Source organism: Syzygium oleosum, unplaced genomic scaffold (assembly GCF_021117445.2).
Source record: "Syzygium oleosum isolate NSW1041296 unplaced genomic scaffold, Sole_v2.1 Sole_v2.35, whole genome shotgun sequence".
NCBI lineage: Eukaryota > Viridiplantae > Streptophyta > Magnoliopsida > Myrtales > Myrtaceae > Syzygium > Syzygium oleosum.
The window spans coordinates 1146444-1163656 of NW_026607519.1; the positions used below are offsets into that span (position 1 = coordinate 1146444).

Here is a 17213-nt window from a genome sequence, read left to right on the forward strand (position 1 = left end):
ACCATAAGTCACGCTAGCGGCACCCAAGAGGCCGCCTAACTCAAATAGGCCGTATTAGGAGCACTTCCTATTGAAGTTTAGCCACGAGCCTTGGTCCGGTTATAGATTTTCAATTAAGGATAGTTCAAAGACTTTCCTTTCCGGTTTAGTCGAGATAGACCCCCAGGTATAGTTTTGGCCCACGAACTTTGGATAAAAGAATTATTGGGCCGAGAATAGAAGCCCACAAGTAGGTCGAGATGGGCCTCACGCCCAAGGCGAAAGCCCAATGGGCCTAAGGAAAGCCCATTAACCTTTTGAAGCCCATTTCTCTTCAAATTGGGCTCGTTCAAGCCCAAGCCCAAGCCCATGGGAATAGTGCTCACGAATAGTATCATGACTAGTGCCGTGAATAGTGTCAAGGGCTGAAATTACCAAATTGCCCCTTCTAGAAGCCATCATTGGCTTGTCTTGCAAGATCAATTTCTAGCCATTGATCTTGGCCATCCATCTTTGGGTATGTCTTGCAATAAAATTTCTCTCTCTTCCTCATTCTCTCACTTTTGATTTTCTCACTCTCTTTTTTTCTCTCTCTCTTTCACCCCCTTCGGTCCCCCTTGCTGCTGCCCCCTTCTCTCTCTCTCTCTCTCTCTCTCTCTCTCTCTTTCCTCTTGTTTTTCCATTCCTTTTGGTCGCCATTCACAGCCCTTACCGTCCCCAAGCCGCATCGTGAGCTACCCTTGCCGAGCCACCACCGTGCGTCATCCACCGCCCCCTGTCCAGCCCGCTGAAGCTGCTGTCCAGCAGCCGCCCTAGCGAGACCCATTGCCGTGCTGCCACCCCGTGTCGTTCCAAATTGAGCCACGGGTAGACCTCGCCGCCGCCGTCGCGCTCATGTCGTCGGAATCGTTTCTAAGTGAGTTAACGCTCTAATCCCTTGATTAGTATGTTAAACTTGCTTAGGGGTAGATTATACTAAGTTAATTATAGTTAGTGTTAATTAATGAGGGATTAGTTGATAAGCTATCGCGATAAGTAATAGGCGGAAGTGATAAGCTATCACGATAGATGATAAGTGGACTTGATAGGTTATCGAGAAAATGTGATAGCCTATCGTCAAAGGGACGATAAGTTATCTGGTATTTGTTGATAAGCTATTACCAAAATGGTGATAAGCTATCGTGGGTTTGGTGATAAATTATCACTGAAAGGGTGATAAGCTATCGTGGGTTTGGTGATAAGCTATCACCGAAGGGGTGATAATCTATCGAGGAAATGGATGATAAGTTATCTCGAGGGAGCGATAAGTTTTTGATTTTTAAGTTATCGATTTTATTTGATAAATTATCGCAATAGGGCGATAAATGGTTGTTATATGTGGTATGTACTTGAATTATGTAATAATTCTGTGTATATTTCATGTGCTTTAGAGTTTGTTATGCCATGAAATGTGATTGCCCATTTTATAAACCTTGGACTTTATTTTTAAAGAAAGGTTTTATGTACATATAAGTGGAAATTCCCGAGGTGTAGGATCTATATGTTCGGTTTTATGAGTTAAACGGGGCAAGAATGTTTAAAAAGGAAATCGTGCAAAGTTTGATGGGTTGATTGTTTGTATGTGATCATGTGTGAATTTATTACTGCATTTTTATGTGTGGAAATTGCAGTAATTTATTGTGTGAGCACGAATCACGTTTGCATTTGCCTAAATGTTGAGATATAAACGAGCTGTATGGTTGTTGTGCTCATGTGATCACATAAAGGAACCCGTCACCCAGAGGGGTTCTGGGGACGTTGCTCAATTAAGTTCGGATGCCCAGCGGGGGTTCGGATGCCGAGTCGCGATTGAGGCCGGGCCGATGCTCTTAATTGAATACCGTCTAGGTGTGGGTTCCAGATGATGCCGTGCCCGATGAGGCAGGACGATGCCTGGTCATACCGGAAGACCGCCAACCTGATGCGAGTAATGTGGGTTGTGCCATGGCCCTGTAAGGTTGTAGTAATCGGCACATGCGTGAAAGAGTATGGATGCATTGCGCCTGATTATGAGATGAAATTGTGAGGCACGGTATGGGATGGGCCAAAACAGTTTCACCTTATAATCGGGACTCGTGTGGATGCCTTGTGCATGGCAATGCTACTGCGTGTTCTGATTGTATTATATACTTGTTACATTATGATTGCACATGATGGTTTATAACGTGCAGGGCGTGTGTGCCAAGGCAGGGTAATAATGCCTGCGATTGTTTAATGGCACGTTTGTTCATGCTGGGTTGAGTAGCCTGCTCGTGTGTATAGTTACGGCAAAGCAGGGGTTGCTTTGCTGTTGATCTATCGTCGATGTGTGGTTGCGTGTTTAGGTGCGCCCAATGCGAGTTGACTTCCTAACCAAGGCTTAGGTCATTAACTTATTGAGATTTATCTCACTCGTTGTTTTTAACTATTTTTCAGGTGCTTAGGTATGAGTACGCGTTGCATTCCATGGGAACCGGTTGTTTTAAGGGGGAACACCTTTTGAGGTTGTTCTCGTGGATAGAGGAGCTAGGGTAACCCCTACCTTTTGTGGTTGTAATCGGGAAGGTTTGCGTGACGGACTTGTAATATATTAATTCCCGATATACTGCTAGAATGTGTGTGTGTATATATATTTGTTGTATGTTTTCCTGTCTCTTCCTGTTGTTGTTGTCTAGAGATGAGTACGCATCCGCATGCGTTTAATTGAAAGATAAAAAGAATGGGTTGGCGAAGCGTCCTGGAACGTCGCAATTTAATGACCGAGGAAGGATGTTAGCACTCCCGATGGGGTGCGGGCGTGACATCTAAGTTGACGATATTATCATTACTGGGAGCTCTATCTCCTCCATCATTGAATTAATCACTCAACTTGGCGCTGAGTTTGCAATCACCGATTTGGGAAATCTATCGTACTTTCTTGACATTGAAGCCCATAGATCCTTTACTGGGCTGTCCCTCACTCAATCCAAGTATGCCACTACTCTTTTCACTCGCACGGGCATGGCCAATGCAAAACCTTGCTCGTTGCCTATGGCTCCCTCATCTTCTAAGTTGTCGAAGCAAAGTGGTGAACCATTGACCGATGCCTCCACATATCGGAGCACAGTTGGGGCACTGCAATACCTCACCCTTGCCAGGCCAGATCTATCATTTGCTATCAATAAAGTGTGCCAATTTATGCATTGTCCAACTATCGATCATTGGTCAGCTGTCAAACGGATTTCGAAGTATTCAAAGCTACTATTCATCATGGGATTACCTTGCGGCCTATGCGCCAACTGATCTTCACTGCGTTTATAGATGCTGACTGGGCCGGCTGCCCTGACGACCAAAAGTCTACTAGTGGCTATTGCATTTATTTTGGTCCCAACTTGGTTTCCTGGAGTTCTAAAAAGCAACCAACTGTTTCTCGGTCCAGCATTGAATCAGAATACAAAGGGGTGGCTAATGCAACCTCTGAATTACTATGGCTATTACAACTCCTCCGAGATCTTCGATACACTCTCCATTGGTTACCCTTTGTTCTTTGTGATAATATAGGGGCAATTTATCTAGCTGCAAATCCCATCTTCCATGCACGATCCAAGCATGTGGAAATTGACTATCATTTTGTTCGTGATTTAATCGGCAATAAGCAGTTGGAAGTTCGCTTCATTCCTACTCAGGTGCAACCAGCTAATGTCATGACAAAACCTCCATCCATATCCCGATTTCTTATTTTACGCGATAAGCTCACAGTGACTCCGCCACTGTTTCGCTTGAGGGGATGTGACAGAGCAAATCTCTCATGATAGAGCAATCTTCCATAATATGTGCCAATCCCGCTGATAACGTTAATCTTCTGTAATTTGTGCCAATCTCGTTGATAGAGTAAATCTTTTACAATCTGTGCTAATATTGTAGATTCTTACCTTTTGTAAAATCTTTTCAATTGTGATTCTCCCACTCATGTACATACTATAAATATAATATGAATCTCCACACCGATCAGTATGTAATCAAATTCAAATTCATACTATTTCACAGTATACAAATGGGATTCATGATGAGATGCTGCCATTGACTCTGGATTGATGCAATACTGAATCTATTCATCTATGCCGTAGTGTGAATAAAAAAGAAACGATGGCGCGAGTGACTGTAAGATGAAGTAATGAATAGTTTCTAACATATTCCGTCTATGAACATGCAATATAATTATGAAACTTTAAATTGTGTTATTTTGTCTTGTGGCGAACTGAGGTTCGTATAAAATAGCTGACATTTGATCATGAGCTAGAGATTCTTGAAGAATAAGTATATGTTCTTGAGTTTCGATTGCCTTGATTGGGTTAATACAATCTTCTTTTTGAGGATAATCTACTATGCAACATCCATAATAAAGTATTTCCAGGTACACTACTGAATTTGGATCTTTTGCTTGTCGTGGGTGGCAAGTCTTGCTCCTATCCTTTTCTTCAAAGCATGATTTGCTGGTTTTGCGGAGGGCTTTTCATGGCTGCTTTCCGATTTAGTTACACTTTACCACATAGATAATTTTCTTGGGGCATAATAACACTAGAAGCGTCAAAAGTTTTGTACAACGCTTACTTTAGTACCAAAAATTTTCGCCGGCTCACTTAAGTACAAAATCGAAAAAACAATGATCACTTAAGTGCCTACGGCAACAAATTTTATCCAAAAATATTACGTGACTTTTATTATTATATGTTAATGTCTAGGTGGCTTTTTCATAAAAGAAAGTCCATGAGGACAATGAGGTGGCCTTTAATCACAAAACAATGCCGCACTAAAGTAATTTAATCTCTCTTTCTCTCTCGTTCTCTCTTTCTTTGTCATTCAAGTCTTGTTCGACAATTTTGAAGCAAAGATGTCATGGTTTGAAGGGTAGGCTTGTTCTTGAGTACCTTAGGTTGGAAAGATGTTGTGGTTTGAAGCAAAACATCAAGTGCTGGTGATTGGCGCCGGTAGAAAAGGATTGAGTGAGCGTGAGGCACTTCAAACACTCCGATCAAAGAAACAGGGGAGAAGAGAGGCATGGCTAGCGAGACTTGGAAGCAACAAATGGCGTCAATCGATGGTGGCGACAACCTCCGGAGAGTGATGGAGAAGGATCGCCGATGATCAAACTTCTAAAATCCTCGAGAGAGAATTCCTTCATAGATCCATGTGTATGCTCCCTTGTGCTCTGCTTTGGCTGCAATGAGCTCGAGGTGGCCGGCGAAATCCCAGCATGCTTGAGCTAATTAAACAATGTTGCCACTCTCGGCCTCCCTTTTCGTCATGTTCCTCTTTGCCAAAAGGAATTAGGGTTTTGATTTAGGGTTGATATTTGGGAAATTGAGTGAATAGTTGATTTACGGTGTCGAATTTGGGGTAAAACATGTAAACGACAACGTTTAGGGGTATATATGCTGACTAGGCACACTAGCGGTCCGCGTCAATCGCAAACATTAATAAAATATGGCTACTTTTGATTTTCGGAAACTCAAATCAGAGTTGGCCTTTAAGTGATTTTTTTTAAGTGGCATTTAAGTGATCAGGAAAAAAACTTTGGCACCAAAGTAAGCCGTATGAAACTTTAGGCACTTCTAGTGTCCTTATACCATTTTTTTGGACAATGTAAAACTTTTCAGGCAGAAATCTAGATAACTTTTATGCCATCATGACAATTCTACCATCCCATTTCTACAAAAAAAAAACGGATTATCTTTTTAAGCTAGTAAATTTCTAAAACAATTGGTTTTGTTGCTTGATTTTCCGGTAACACATTGGTAACTAACCGATCTTCATAAAATTACCAACTCCTTTTCCATTGCGCAACTTACCAACTTTTCTTACCGTTGCCTTAGCTTTGTCAACTGTAATATGAATTTATTAATGTGACTTACAAAATTTTTTAAATTTTATTACCGACTCTCATTTAAGTTACTTGCTAACGTTTATTTTTAATTTATCAACATCTATTATTATTTACCAATATTTATTTGTTTTCTTATAAAAGCCATAAATTAATCAACTCTTACACGAGTTTGTCAATCATTATTTGTGTGGCTTATCAGTTTTTCTCCCATTATGTTACTAATTATTAGTTTACAAACATTTATTTGAATTGCTTACCAATGTTTATTCCTCTTCTAATTAATTACCAACTTTTCTATCGACTTACTAACGTTTATTTGCATTGTTTGTTAATATGTTAAATTTACAACTCTTCTTATTACCGACATTAGTTAGAGTGATTACCAACATTTCTTCAATTAAATTACCAACTAATTTGATGTTATTAACTCTTATTTGAGTTAATTACCGACATTTATTTGGATTTTTTAAATTATCTACTTCTCTTGACTCCGACAAGAAAATAAAACTCTTATCTTTCACAAGTTTCAATTTACCTTTTTGCCTACTGTTTAAGTTTACCCACTACTCTATAAAATTATCAACCGAGTGATTTACTAACTTCTCTCCAATTGAGTCACTAATTCGTTTCGGGCTGGCAACTCGCATCTGAATTGCTCACTAACGTTTACTTTTTTATTCACCCACTTTTCTATTGAGTTGTCTCTGCCTTGCATGCTAACTTTTAGAATTTACCGACTCCTTTAAAAAATTATCAACCTTCAATAGAGTGATTACCAACTTTCTTTGATTAATTTTCCAAATGGTTTGCGTTACCAAGTGTTGTTTGAGTTCATTATCAATATTTATCTGGTTTGTTTCAAACTACCGACTTCTCTTATCTCTAACAAAAAAAAAATAACTCTTATCGTTAATCAATTTTATTTACAATTCTTACTAATGGCTTAACTTTACTAGCAATTATATGAAATTACCAACCTTTATTTGCATGACTTACCAAAACTTTTATCCGATTAAGTTAGCAATTAGCTTACGGTCACCAACTCTCGTTTGAGTTGCTTACTAGTGTTTATTTATTTTTCTTAAATTCACCAACTTTTCTAGTGAGTTATTGTCTTGCCTTGCTTGCTATCTTTTAGAATTTACAAACTTTTTTTTTACAAATTACCAACATTAGCTCGAGTGATTACTAACTTTTATTTAATTAAATTACCAACTAGTTTTGCGTTGCAAACTCTTATTTGAGTTAGTTATAAATTTTCGCTTTCTTTTAAATTACAAAATTTTCTTATCTTTGACAAAAAGAACTATTAAAGTTTACGAACTATTATTAAACAATCTTTCTAATGGCTTAAGTTAAATTACTATTATATGAAATTATCAATCTTTCTTTGTGTGACTTACCCATTTGTCTCCAATTAAGATAACAACTAATTTTAGGTGACTAACTCTAGTTTGAGTTGCATAACAACATGTATATGTTTTTTCTTCAATTTATCAAATTTTCTGGGCGCGCTATTTCCAATCTTTATATAACTAATTCCAGCCAATCTTCACCAAAAAGACAAAATCGCCCACAATCATTTAATTGCAATCAAAATTAGTTGGTACCATTTTTACAAACGCCCTAAATTTACCAACTATTATATGCAATTACTAACCTCTATGTAAGTGACTTGTTAACTTTTCTCCTAATTAAGCGACCTAATAGAAAATTTGGTAAATAAAAAAAAACCATTGACACGTTAACTCAAATGAGCGTTGATAATCTAAAACTAGTTGAAAACATCATTGAGCAAAATTAATACTTAAATAAAAGTTGGTAAGTTTAAGGGTAGTTAAGAAAGGTAATTATGATGGGTAAAACATTAGAAAAGTAGATAATTAAAAAAATAAACTTGCTAAGTAAATCAAATGAGAGTTGATAAACCAAAATTAGTTAGCATTTTACTAGAGAAAAGTTGGTAAACCACTCTAATTAAGCCAGGTAATTTCTTTAAAAAAATTGGTAAATTCAAGGCATTGCTAAGAAGTGTAAAAAAGATTGTAAACGATAAATAGTTGGCAAATCTTCAAAAAAAAGTCAAATAAACATAAGTGACTTAAATGAAAAACGAATAACCTTAATAGTAGGGAGAAATTTAATGGGAGAAATGTTGGCGAATCACTCTAATTTAGGTTAGTAATCTCTACAAGGAGTTAGTAAATATAAGGGAGTGCTAATCAAGATAAATAGAAGTTGGCCACATTAGAAAAATATATAGAATAATTGAACTGATAAGTAATTCAAATGAGAGTGGTTAAACAAAATATAATTGATAATTTTGTTGAGGCTAACAATGTAACCTAGAGAGGGACGATTAGGTTGTTTAAAGATTATGACAATCTTTTGCGGTTAATAACCAGTCCAAAAAATCGCTTTGTCGATTTCTCTTACTTCGAAAGGCATGGGATTTTCATCAAAGACTTGTTTGATCAGCTTTCCCTGAATTTCTTTTGTTCTATGCAAGAAGAAGTTTATCCATATGTCATGGCCAGTTTCTACTCAAACCTTTGCTTACCAAATCGTGATAGTTTCATTTTCACTTTTGAAAGACATAACTATACCGTTAGTGTTGAAGCACTCGCTAATCTCATTCAGCATTCTCTTATTTGATTTGAAAATAATTCCTGCCAACCCCTCTAAAGCTTACTCATTCATTTTGGAGGACACCGAGCCGATTCGAATGGACAAAATCTCTCTAAGCATGCTGCCCCTTAAAATCAATCTAATCTACAAAATTCTCATCATGTGCCTCCGTCTCAAGTCCATCTCCATCAACGATGTCTCACATTATGAAGCAAGACTTCTCTAGGTGATAATGAACGGGGTAATAACTTCACTGGCAAGTTGTAGACACTCTTCAAGTCACCAAGAATTCTCTTCATTAATGGCCAAACTCTACTCTCATTGACTAATTTTATCACTTGTTGATAATAACCAAAAGTTGGTCATTTTTTGGTGTAAACAAGTTTTGTAATTGGCTTCGCACGCAAAACTCTCATTCTCATCAAGATACTGAAATCTGCATTTCCTCTTGCAGGCGGTAGCCAGTATGTTTGATCATGAAAAATAAATTAAGCTGAAAACAAACATGGCCACGAAGAAAGGAGTGATGATGACACCCGGAATGTGCTCAAATGCACTCCAATAATCTCGCTATAAGTTCGGAGCAAGTCAAATTTCAATCTGAAAGCTTAACTTTTCATATAGTAGAAGTTAGGTTACCAAATATCTGATCTCATACAACCCCAAAATCTGATTGTGAATCACTTTTGAACTTTATACTCATTTTTTGAGAGCTCCCAATGGAAGAGCAGAAAAAAGAGATTGATGAGTAGGCATTAGACCAGCCATTCCTTCAGCTGAAGTGAATCCAGCTTTTGAAAAGAGAATGGTGGCAGTTCGAGAATTTGCATCTGAGGTAAGAATTTCGGATATGTATTCTCAAGGAGGTCTTTTAAAATGCAAGAAGGTGAGAGAAATAGGCCTGCAGAATCACGCCGAAACTGAAATGCTTTTAACTATATGTCTGAGGTAAAGTGGTCCGACTTATCGATGGTTTACAAGCTTTTGTCAGCAAAAACCCTTAAGCAAATCAGTTTGTTTAGCAAGGTAAATTACAAGTTTGAGTTTCATGTCAGGTAATAGTAGAGTGTGATTCCATCTGTTATTTGCATCTGTTTATGAGCATTATATGCATTTTATTAGGCTCGCTGACGGAAGAAATATCTTTTATACATACATCTTTGATTGCATGACAGCATCAAGATTCGGCTACGTGACTTGTTCATATCGGTTGTCTGACCTTTCCGCTTGGAGATTGAATGTACTTCTTAGCCAATTCTTTCCAAAAGAACTACAAGTAACTCACACAAGAGAAGAAGCCAGTTAACAGATGCCCTCGCCTCGATTATGTCAATCTTTCCAGGACTATCAAACGAAACAAGATTCAAGGTTTCAACCATAGATTGTATGTACTAGGTTGGAGTTCTTAAAGCTAGGAAAATAATCCATTTGGGTTTTGGAGAGCTTCGCTACGTTGATATATCTAAGTTATTGTGTATCAGCTTCAGCCAAACTGGTCACTCATTTCCAGTTGCCCCCAAGATTTTTGGGGTCGTTGCAACTTACCTCACAATATCTCAATTTTGGCACGATTTCCCTGCTGTTTTCAAATCGAGTCTACTGCCCCCAGCTTTGATTGCAAGCACATTGTCACCTGAAAACGATCAAGTGTTGTCACGTGATGTGTCGCCTGCAAGAACTAGAGGGCAAAAATGTTCTTTCTAGACCCTGTAGATTTGTTACATAGATGCAAATTACCCTCTGGTGTTTAAATTTTTTTTGCAATGTGATTGACATTCTGATGAGATTTGTTACCTAGTTACGTAGGAGCACGTGATTGACTTTCTGATGAGAATTTGGCGAGAGCCTCCATTAGGGGTGCATTGAAATTGATTTGGAAACATCAGGAGGATTTATGCCAAAATTGAAGTGTTGAGTGGCAACTAGTAACGTTTCCAAACTTTGCTTCATCTAATTTGATAAAACATGTCTCTTTGTAAAATATTGGTTGAGATTGTACAGAAAACCTTAGTCTGGTCAAGCTTTCCTATTTAATGGATGGAAAGAAATTCATGATTTAATTCTTCTTGCTCTTTCCATTCTTCTAGAGTGAGACTCATGCTCTTCTCGGCTTGAAATCTGCATGTATTATTTGCACTTCGCATTTATGTTTATATCTATGGTAAGAAAATAAATTGTTATTTAGTTCTTCTTAAAGAGGGCCCTAGTCTTGAGGTTCAATTATTAAAAAAGTATGTTGGGCCCATGCAAGCTAACTGGATCAGTTACAAGATCTTGAGTTGTGTTTGCCATTTTGGAACACGTTCTAGAGACTTTTTGCATGGTGGGCTGGAAGATGGGCTCATTAGAAAATACTTAACGGTCTACTTCTAAACTTTTTGAAAAGGGTTAATAGTACAAATGATTCATGAACTTTAGTTCAACGTGAAATGCCATCCATAAATTTTTAATTTATCTAATATAGTCCATAAACTTTAACCCAATATGCAAAGTCATTCTTAGACTTTTAATTTGTTCGATGTAGTCCATGAACTATTGATAGATGTTGAATGTAGTCTTTAAACTATATGAAAATATTTAAAAGTTTAGAGATCACATTGAACGGTGGACCAAAGTTCATGAACTGCATTGAACAAATTAAAAGTTCATAGACGACATTGCACATTGGACCAAAATTCAGGGACCACATTGAACAAATTAAAATTTTTTGGACAAAATTGCACATTGAACCAAAGTTTAAGAATCGCTTCTCATTTTCCCATTTTTTTTTTTGACGTGCTTGGTGTTGACTCATGTCATTATGACATGGGCCATCTATCTTAAATCCATGTCTTCACTAAACACCCATCGATTCACCACACAAATTACCTCACGGCATGACCTTATTCAGTAGCCATTCAATACTTCTCTATATATATAACAAGGCTTTGCTAGCATAACAGATTAAGGGCAATCACATAAGTATTTCTCTATATAACATAGCTACGCGCAAACTCATCATTGAAGAACGGTAATAGTGCTCTCTCCAATGGCGAATGGGTCTCTTCTCCCCCCAAAAAAGCTTAGCTTACGATATTTTTCATCATGTCACTTGGCAATCGAGCCTTCTAGATGTCAATCCTCTCACGCCCTCTCGTGGAAACCCTAAATCCTCCCTCGAAGCAAGAACTCGCGTGTGAACTCCCGTTCAATGTCCTCTGTAACATGTATACCAGAATCTGGTTTAGAATGATAACTATGAACTTTAAGGCTTAACCACGTGCGGTCCCTGCGTTGAATTGCTGGATACAAACAGAAAACACCTCCTCCCACTCATCTCCCCTCAATACAGACAATGAAAACTGGGGCAAAAAGCCCAAAGAGTTTGAGTAGTAGTAGGTATTGACCGTGTCAGGGAAAAGACAGACAGGATCCCAATGGGGATCACTTGAGATTGTTGTTAAGATCCATATCTTCTGTCGTTCTTTAATTAATAGTATAGTTATCAAGCTGGTTCAAGCCAGAATCCATTTGATTAATCATTTGGGTCATTTTTATAAGTTCATTCCAAGCTGGATATTTCTGTATAGTTTGAAGGACCTCAAACCAGGTTGTCCTTGTCGCGAATACAAATGGGCCTTCAAATGTGAGAGAGACGTCGCTCAAAATCAATTTACATAGTTCGACTCCCAAGTCGCCCGGACATTCCTTAGTGTAAGAACTTTAAATTTCCCATAGAATGAGATTTTATGAGTAGCATCAAACAGCAAAACTAGTCGCTTAGCCTGCCCAGTATGTCTATTTGCATATAAAATTTTTTTCTAGAAATAAACTTTTCATTCCAAACAAAACATTACAAATTGGATAGAGTACCTACGTTAGAACGATAAATGAAAGAAGACTACTAAAACAACATTTTTAACTCTAAGTGGGAGATTGTGGAAGAGAAACGAGGATGCGGTGTCTATGTGTGTGTGTGTGTGTATATATATATATTTGGCGATGGTATCTACATATATTTGAATAGTTAGTAATCTAGTATATGAGATGTGACGTAAGAGGAGATGAGGTTTTATTTGATAATTATACGTATAGTTTTCAAGAAGCATAACATGCTTTACGAAGGCGTAAGATTAATACATGACGAAAAAGTAGTTATAATGTTATGCTTCCTAAGCACACAGAAGATTAATAGAAAAAAATGATTTCTAACGTACAATAATGGAAGCTATATCTGAAACGAGTCTATACAAAAAGTAGAAAATGAAACTAAATGAAATAAAAAAAACTCTATATCATAAATAAGTTGCAAATTGATCTTGCTTTACGTCAAAAATATTTTATTGTGAGTTTGGGACAAAAATATTGGTGATATTAAAGTAACATGAGTTGTTTATTTCGATTAATTTCCTCATAATTATAAGATGTAAATTTAATCAATTGTGTTATAAATTAGCTATTATTTTATAAATTTTATTCATTTTTTCAATTTCATGTCGATAAATATATATTCTAATATTTTCTACAATTTATTTGATTCAAATATATTAAAATAAGTAAAATGTCTTCATGTAGTAAAATAAGATATGCTGCAAATTATATAAATTGATTTCCTTAAATTCACAATGTATATTTTCAAAATACATTATATCATTTAACCACATAACCAAAGATATTTTCTCTTTATTTATTTTTCCAAATATATACTCAAATATTTGAATTTTATTATTAACAAGGGACAAAAGTGTTATTACAACAATTAAAACTCATGAACTTTGTCATCATTCATATTTTAACACATTAAATTAAAGGTTGATACCACAAAAAAAAACCTCAAAATATGCCTACTGTGACACAATTATCCAAACTTTTTTTGTGTTGCTAAAAACTCTTAACTTCCATATTCTCAATTTCCTCAAATTTAAATTCAATAAGAAAAACAGAAATTAGTAGATAACAAAAACTAACGAACAAAAAATTTATGGGTCGAATGTAGGCTAGTGGCAAAACAATGCCGTGCATTATGCCATGTGACAATCATATAGGCAAAATGAATTGTCACGTGACATACACACGAGAGAACATTCTCTTAACTCCGATTTTAACTATATATATCATAGATAGATGTGGGGGTGTGGAATTGTAAACGATTGTAAGCTCGTTCTTTTCTCGTCCTAAACTGTATAGAATGTAATTGTTTAGATAATGTTACCTGATTCAACCTCTTGCATATCCATTTGGAATTAAAGGAATGCACTCACGGCGACAAATCTCTCCCTTTTAATAAAGTGTTTGCAATTTACGACAATTTAATTACATTGGTTCTATGGTGAACTTGATGAGACTCAAACTCCAAAGATGTACAAAATTTTGAATTAGATGAGCAACGAGCCCACAAGGAACAAGGATATAATAAAAACAGCTTTTCATTCTTATTGAAAGACTATTACATGGAGTATTCCATAAATCCTCCTAAAACATAAGGGGAATGAGAAAAAAGAAGAAAAAGTTGAATGGAAACATCTTTTTTCGCATCATGCATGGGTTCACTCCCTCAACGTGGCGTACAAGCATCTTTGAACCGCGCAAAAACAAGAGTGAATACGAGAAAAAACCCTGCACGAAATCACAACCTTTACGAACTGGAGCTTTGGTAAATTGGGTTTTACAGAGGAGGAAGCAACATGAAACAGCAAGGAACTTCAACAGCTTCACGTGAGCCAGAACTTCAACAATGAAGACCGCAGATTCTTCACTATCTCCTTGACTGTCAAGCTAAACCCATCATCCATCTGGCATATAAATAAATAAATAATTAGACAAGACAACAAAAGCTTAAACAAAAAGAGGAAATAGTTTTCTTAGATCATTAATAGATCGAGCTGCATTTGAATTTCAGAATTTTGTCCTCAGTTTTTGTATGTATAGAGAATTTCTTTGATTTTTTATATGAACCCTCACTTTTCTTATACTAATTTTTCTGAAATATGCTACCTTTTTGTATAATTATCAATCACCAAGCCTTTTAATGCTGTTCATACCTTTTCTGTTCCGGTCATGATTGAGAACTTGAAATAGTAGTAATAAACGAAAGAACATGAAGCCCTTTCCTTTAAGAGTTAATACCATGAAAAATCCCAAACTGGTATATTTGTGACAATTTTACCTCGGACTTATTTTTTGATCACTAAAAACCCAAAACTGGTACACTTGTGACAAATTTACCTTCAACTTGTTTCCATTAAATTTTACTGTCAAATTACTTTGTTAAATGACACGCGACAGTTAACTGATGTACTAGTTTTATGTTTTACCCTCTATTTGTCACAGGTGTACCATTTTGTAATTTTTTGTGGTATTAATTCAATTTAACGGAAACTAACAGAGGATAAATTTGTCACAAATGTACCAGTTTAGAATTTTTAGTGATCAAAATATTAGTTTGGGATAAATTTATTACAAGTGTACCAGTTTGGGGTCTTTTGTGGTCAAAAAAATAGTTTGGAGTAAAATTATGACAGATGTACCAGTTTAGGGTTTTTCATGGTATTAATCCTTTCTTTAAATCTAGATCTTCCTTATATTTTGATTGGACAACATGAAACACGAAAGTTTAGCATTTTTTAAAGCAAAGAAACCCAGATTTGCAATCAAACGTGGTATTTTTCACTAAGGTATAAAAGTGGCAAAGCGCTTCCACCCCAAAAAAAAGGACCCTTTTGCATTGATTTTTGCGTGGAGTAATTATTAATCAACTTAGAGGAAGATGCTGAGATTAATATGTACCTGAGCAACAATGGTGATGTCAAGAGTGGAGCTGCCAAATCGCACCACATTGCTTTGAACAATGGATAGGTGAAGCTTTTCCACTTCCCCAAAGATTCTTGCCGCGATAGCCTTCTGATTCTCGCAATGAATGCGGATGAGCACGTCCTTGTCCGCAACCCGACCTTCGATCTCGGGCAATGCTTGGTTCGCAGAGTGATCCTCGGAGGACTCATCGCAAGACGAACAGTCATCGTCGGTGCTGAGCTGATACTTCTTCACGAAGACCGCCGATTCCATTGTTTTCTTCTTCGACTCCTCCTCTAGCGACTTCACACGTTCTTGAAGCTGTTTCAAGTACTTAATAGCATCTCCAAGAACAGAGGCCTTGTCCATCTATAGAAAAGAGGAAATCAATTAAAATATTCGATCCAAATGCGATCGATTAAGCAATCATGATTACCCTTTTGCTTATCACAAGTATCCATTTTGTGGCGTATAATGGAATCGAATATGATTTAACTAAAAAAAATCTCGATTAGTACCTTTTTTAGGCCTGGAACAATGGCAGATAGAGCAATAAACCTCTGGCTAAGCTTCTCTCTCCTCTTTCTTTCGGCTAAAATATGGTCTTGAGCACTTGATGGAGTCCTTGAAACAGGATAAGCTCTCTTAATCCCCAGACCGGCTTTTGGGCCGGAGTTTTGGTTATTGGGATAAACAACACCAGAGTTCAAAGACCCGAAAGTCATATTGTACTCTTGAGAAACTGCCTCTTTCTTCGGCGTCGCAGAAGGGTTTTGCGAATTCCCATAAACTTGCTGTTGGAGGTTCGAGGCCATTGAAGCTGATGTACAGAACGAAACGAGGTGTGAGGAGGAGGAAGAACCGCAGGTGCTTGCCTTCAAGAGCTTGGAGGGCCTCTCGTGACCGGTCCAAGATCTCTCGCTGGACGAGTCACTGCATGTGGTGGTGGTGGATGTAATGGAGTTCTGGGAAGTGAAAGGAGGGTATGAAGCATGGAGGTTCGGATACAAGCAGTTCTGCAAGTTACTGTTTTTGTTATTAGTCTGTCCCAGTGCAGTTGCAATTTCTTCAGTCATGAGCCCTCCATTATCAGGAGAGTTGGTGTTGTATTGGTGGATGAAGTTGTTGAAGTCATCCATTCTCTGTAACATTCATGATACCACATGGCAGAAACAAAAAAGTCCATTACGACACTATTGAAACAGATCTTAAATTAGTCGCTGTATACATAGTTTTTATGGCTCAAAGTTAAGAAATTTTTTATGTTACCGTTTTGGTTGACCATTTTGTGGAAAGTATTTCCATTTATGAAAATAAAAATGACGCAGATGATAACCCTTCTAAGTTCTGCATTAGATCTTGCAGGAGTTAGACAAAATTCAAATCCAGATAGTAAATAACTACGTGTGGTTTTGCTCCTCGACACAAATGCAACTAATGAAAAAAAAGAAGCAGCAGAAACTGTGCCGTCGCTCAGAGGAACACTGATGTTGTTCACAGATTAGCGTGCAAGAGATGAGATGAGATGCGACATGTACTTATGATCTTGTAACGGAAGGAGATAGATTCAAGTGAAGAAACTAACCTTATTGGCTTTATCTGAAAAATGCTCTATCTGTTCCTTTCCTTGTAGCCCGCGAGACAACTACAAGGTAATGCTTTTGATCCTCCATTTATATAGCTGTTCTAACTAGCTATTCATCCATCATTTTCATTTAGTCCCACGTGTGAATTGTTTAGAAAGTTTATCTCTCTCTGGCTGTTGAGTGTTGAGGTGGAGTTGCTTAGAGATTAGACCAGACGGATTCTTAAAAAATGGGTCTTCAGAAGATATGGGGACGAATATGAAGATATTGCAACATTTTTCTATTGTAGAGTGCCAATCAGAAGCCTGCATGTGCCTAATTATGGGATTGGTTCCTGATTGAGTCTCTATTTCTTTTGAGATGGTTGG

At 37.1% G+C, this 17213-nt stretch overlaps 1 protein-coding gene across 1 annotated transcript; it reads right to left on the reverse strand.

Moving 5' to 3' along the window:
- Window positions 1-13877: 13877 nt before the first annotated feature.
- On the reverse strand, window positions 13878-16889 carry LOC115676957 (transcription factor bHLH18-like). The gene is made up of 4 exons (XM_030600002.2): window positions 16845-16889; window positions 15778-16401; window positions 15254-15628; window positions 13878-14259 (listed from the first exon to the last, which is right to left on the reverse strand). Exons 2-4 carry the CDS (start codon window positions 16396-16398, stop codon window positions 14179-14181), a joined length of 1077 nt encoding a protein of 358 aa, XP_030455862.2. The 5' UTR covers window positions 16399-16401; window positions 16845-16889; the 3' UTR covers window positions 13878-14178.
- Between the last annotated feature and the right edge of the window lie 324 nt (window positions 16890-17213).

Excerpts from the sequence above, each read along its gene's own strand:
- LOC115676957 (XM_030600002.2), bottom strand. The coding sequence starts at position 16,398 with ATGGATGACTTCAACAACTTCATCCACCAATACAACACCAACTCTCCT. Across the intron at positions 15,629-15,777 it reads TTGTTCCAGGCCTAAAAAAG|ATGGACAAGGCCTCTGTTCT; the intron begins GTACTAATCGAG and ends TCTTTTCTATAG. Across the intron at positions 14,260-15,253 it reads ACATCACCATTGTTGCTCAG|ATGGATGATGGGTTTAGCTT; the intron begins GTACATATTAAT and ends TTTATATGCCAG.